The sequence below is a fragment of the Vitis riparia genome, chromosome 6 (genome assembly GCF_004353265.1).
Source record: "Vitis riparia cultivar Riparia Gloire de Montpellier isolate 1030 chromosome 6, EGFV_Vit.rip_1.0, whole genome shotgun sequence".
Taxonomy (NCBI): domain Eukaryota; kingdom Viridiplantae; phylum Streptophyta; class Magnoliopsida; order Vitales; family Vitaceae; genus Vitis; species Vitis riparia.
The window spans coordinates 11540927-11544976 of NC_048436.1; the positions used below are offsets into that span (position 1 = coordinate 11540927).

The window sequence follows — 4050 nt, forward strand, 5'->3', positions numbered from 1 at the left end:
TGAAATAGTTTTTCATCTTATAATCGAAACCTAGTGTGCACAGTGTGTGGTAAGCTTAAAGTGGAAGAAATAAGGTTGAATTCAATAGAATTTTCAACAATTCATCAACTTTAATAAGCATAATACAAACTTTAAGTCAAGTAAAAAGACAAAAATTCAATTTCTCCCATTTCATTTTGAGAATTTTCCTTGATAACCATGAAGAGTATTCAATTTTTTTTAAAAAAAAAATTTAAACAAAAAGTAACTAAATTACCATTTATAACCTAGCATTATAAACAATACTTCCTTCGTCAACGCCCCCCAACCATGTTGAACATTGCCCTCAATGTTTGAAGAGCAATTGAAAATAAAAAGAGGAAGTGGTACCTCCGTAGTGGAATAGAGTCTGAATTGTATAGGAGAAACCACATGATTCAAAAAACAAAATAAATAAATAAATAAAAATGAGTAGAGAAAATAAAATAAAAATATGCCAAGTATACTAAAAAATGATGGATATGTATTACTTTAAGAAAGTACAATATGAAATATGCACCAGTAATACATTCAATCTCAGTATATAAAACATAAAAAACATGGGATTAAGAATTCTACTATAATAATTAAATACAAAAAGTAGATAGATGATCAGGTAGTGGTGGGGGGATCATGTGGAGACGATGGCTCTGCTGTGGTCTCCTGAGTGCTCTGGATCGGAGTCTCGACCTTTACTGTAGTAGTCTCCTCATGAGGTATAGTCTGCTCTGCTGGAGTAGCCACCTCAGATGGAGCTGTAGGCTTTGATGGGCCAGGCATATCATACTCAGGTGGTGGCAAAATACCCAAATGTTGCTGTATCTGTCTAAGGATGGTAGTATGCTGGGTTTGCATGGCAATAAGCTGATCCTGACGTGCACGTATGACTGCCATATGTTGGAAGAGAGCACCTTGAGTGGTGCTCAATGTCTACAAAGTATGACATAGACCTTTAAACTCTGAACTTGATATGGTGATAGAGGAATCAGATGGAGAAGGTGATGATGTAGCTGGTACAATTAGTGGAGCTTTAGAAGTGGTAGGAAGAGTAGAAGATGTAGCCTCAGGCGTGGGCACTATAAGAGGTGCTGCAGGGGCGGGTGGTATGATCTCTATAGGTATCTTAGCATGTTGTGCCTGTGGTGGCTGCTCATCCTGTGGTAACTCTAGAGGTATTGGCATATCTGGGGCTCTTCGAGGTGCAACATAGGTCGTCAAATGATTCCATTTGTCGAGAGTGAATAGCTCTCGAAAAATATGGCAATGCTCAAGCTGAGGCTCAGAAGGATAGCCCAAATGCTCTAATATCTGACAGAGCAGCCTGGGAAAAAGTAATGGAATGGCATCTGCTCTCTGGAGCTTCTTCCTATGGACCTTCTCTTCAAAGTAGAGAAGAAAGGTCATAATCAAATGATGAGGGCCAAAGTAGAAACCCTCTGATATCTGGAATAAAGCCTCCAATATAGCTCATTTCCTTTGCACCATATGCTGAAGTGGAAATATGTTGGAGCGCAGCACCACATCTAGAAAGAGCTTCCCAGGTGGAAACGCCTTCCTAAGAAGAAATGAGCGTGTAGAGGTCCCCTTGGACAATACATGGACCATGTGCCTTTGAGAAAAATGAGACCACTCTCTAAAATCTACTGGACTCATAGTCTTATATGGAATATGCAGGGCCTCTACAATGTGTCTAGCTCCAAGGATACCATGGCATCCATCAATAGTAAAGTGGATGACAGTAGGATCTCGGACGCGACGAATAGTCATAGACTGATAGAAGTCTAGTGCTACTTTGGGATAGAAGAAGTCCCTAGGAGTCATCAGGTGCTCCAAATGGTATCTCTGTAGTAGGCATAATGAATCTCTGAGCTCCGACTACTGTCTGAACGTCTCCAAATCAAAACATAGCTCAGAGTGGAATGGCCTGGCTCGGCAACCCAAATTTCCCTCCATAGGTGGCTGTGTAACCATAGGTCGCTTGATAATCGCTTCTGGAGTCATCCTAGAAGGAATCTAAGACTCTGTAGTAGGCGACTGAGGTTGTAGAGGTGTAGATGACTCTCCTGGGCCTGAAACTTTGGCTTTCTTTGTAAGAGGGCGACGAACTGATCTCTTAGGGCGCGAAGTGCTTGCCCTAGGTGTAGTGGGTGGTCTACTCGTCTCGTACCTGCGTTGAGGAGGGCTAGATGGCACTCCACCCTCAGAAGGTGGAATGGTAGAGGCATGTGGAGCCTCGGATGTGGAATCTCGCGCAAGTGAAGCTCTTAGCCTTGGATTGCGAGTTGATGGAGACATGACGTGGGCTCCTCTTGTCTTGGCCATGGCTGAAATGGAGAGGAATTGCTTAGCTTGTGTTCATTTGGGTGCTTGTTGGGTGCGTGGAGTGCTTCCTCTTCAGACGCACGACCTCAAGGCTTCCAATGGAGGAGATGCTCTAGAATTTGGGCATTGCAACTTGATAGGGCTTTTTTGCAACTTGGAGTGGCTGTGCGAAATGAAAATGGAAGACATCAAAGGTTTAAATAGGAATTTAAACGACGGTTGGCATTTTCACAAGTTGACTGGAATTCGCAAGTTGCCCTATTTTGTAACTTAATTCGCAAGGTGATTCGTAGGCTACGAAAATGGATTTTGAACTTGCGAAATGGGACACGTGTGCCTAGAGGTGTTTTCAGAGGCTGCGAAAATTTTCGCAAGTTGAATAGTGGACTTATGAATTTGAGCTTTGAGGATTTCGCAAGTTGGCCCCCATTTTCGCAAGTTAAAATATTGCTCTGTTTTTCCGCCTTTTTCTCCTTCTTTGGTTCTTTAAGGCTTTCCTCCAATTCCTTTGAAGTTCCTCCTAATTATGATCATCCAAAAAGTCTAAGTTAGATCAAAATAAAATAAATTAAAACTATAATTAAAATTAAAACAAATAATAAAGCTTTTAAATCAACAAAATTGAAATAAAAACATGGACTTTGGTTAGTCTTCAGAAAGACTAAGTCCATCTACCCCTTTTTGGTTAAGATTGCTGTGGCTCAAGGAGACTGACTTCCTCCTTGTCTTGATTGAAAGGCTTCATGAATGGATTGAGACGGTGGCCATTGACTTTGAAAGTGTCTATGTTGTTGGAATTTAGTAGTTCCACTACTCCATTGGAATGCACTTGGTGAATAATGAAAGGGCCTATCCACCTTGATTTTAGCTTTCCTGGAAAGATGTGGGGCCTAGAGTCATAGAGTAAGACTCTCTGTCCCTTTTGAAATTCTTTGTTGGAGATTAACTCATCATGCCACCTCTTCATACTTTGTTTTGCAATTTTGGAATTGATGTAGGCATCATTTCTCAATTCCTCCATCTCATTAAGGTCTAAGCACCTCTTCATCTCGGCTCTATTCAAGTCCATGTTTACCTTCTTAAATGCCCACCAAGGCTTGTATTCAACTTCCACAGGGAGATGGCATGCTTTTCCATAGACTAGGCGATACGGAGACATGCCAAGAATAGTCTTGTAAGTTGTTTTGTATGCCCATAGTGAATCATGGAGCTTAACAGACCAATCTCTTCTGCTCTTGTTCACCACCTTCATCAGTATATTCTTGATTTCCCTGTTTGCTAACTCAACTTGCCCAGAAGTCTGAGGGTGGTAAGGTGTAGCTACCTTGTGCTTCACCCCATACTTGGCTAAGAGAGTTTCAAAAGGCTTGTTGCAAAAATGAGTACCTCCATTATTGATTATGGCCTTGGGCACTCCAAATCTTGAGAAGATGTTCTCTTTGAGAAACTTGAGAACAACTCTATAGTCATTATGTTTACACAGGATTGCCTCAACCCATTTAGAAACATAGTCTACCCTCACCAAAGTGCAAGAGTTACCAAAAGACATAGGGAAAGGTCCCATGAAGTCAATGCCCCAAACATCAAAAAGATCAACTATTAAAATGGGGTTCTTAGGCATTTGGTTCCTACGTGTTAACTTCCCAAGCCTTTGGCATCTATCACAGCTCCTGCACATGGTGTGAGCATCTTTGAAAAGTGATGGCCAAC

The 4050-nt window shown here is 41.4% G+C and overlaps 1 protein-coding gene across 1 annotated transcript; it reads right to left on the reverse strand.

Moving 5' to 3' along the window:
- Positions 1-630: 630 nt before the first annotated feature.
- On the reverse strand, positions 631-2340 carry LOC117916977 (BRD4-interacting chromatin-remodeling complex-associated protein-like). The gene is made up of 3 exons (XM_034833216.1): positions 2186-2340; positions 969-1339; positions 631-905 (listed from the first exon to the last, which is right to left on the reverse strand). Exons 1-3 carry the CDS (start codon positions 2338-2340, stop codon positions 631-633), a joined length of 801 nt encoding a protein of 266 aa, XP_034689107.1.
- Between the last annotated feature and the right edge of the window lie 1710 nt (positions 2341-4050).

Bases quoted from the DNA above. Each gene is read 5' to 3' on its own strand.
- LOC117916977 (XM_034833216.1), bottom strand. From the start codon at position 2,340: ATGGCCAAGACAAGAGGAGCCCACGTCATGTCTCCATCAACTCGCAAT. The intron at 1,340-2,185 runs GTACGAGACGAG...ACTTTTTCCCAG, and splicing joins TCTAGCCCTCCTCAACGCAG to GCTGCTCTGTCAGATATTAG. The intron at 906-968 runs GTCTATGTCATA...AACATATGGCAG, and splicing joins ATCAAGTTCAGAGTTTAAAG to TCATACGTGCACGTCAGGAT.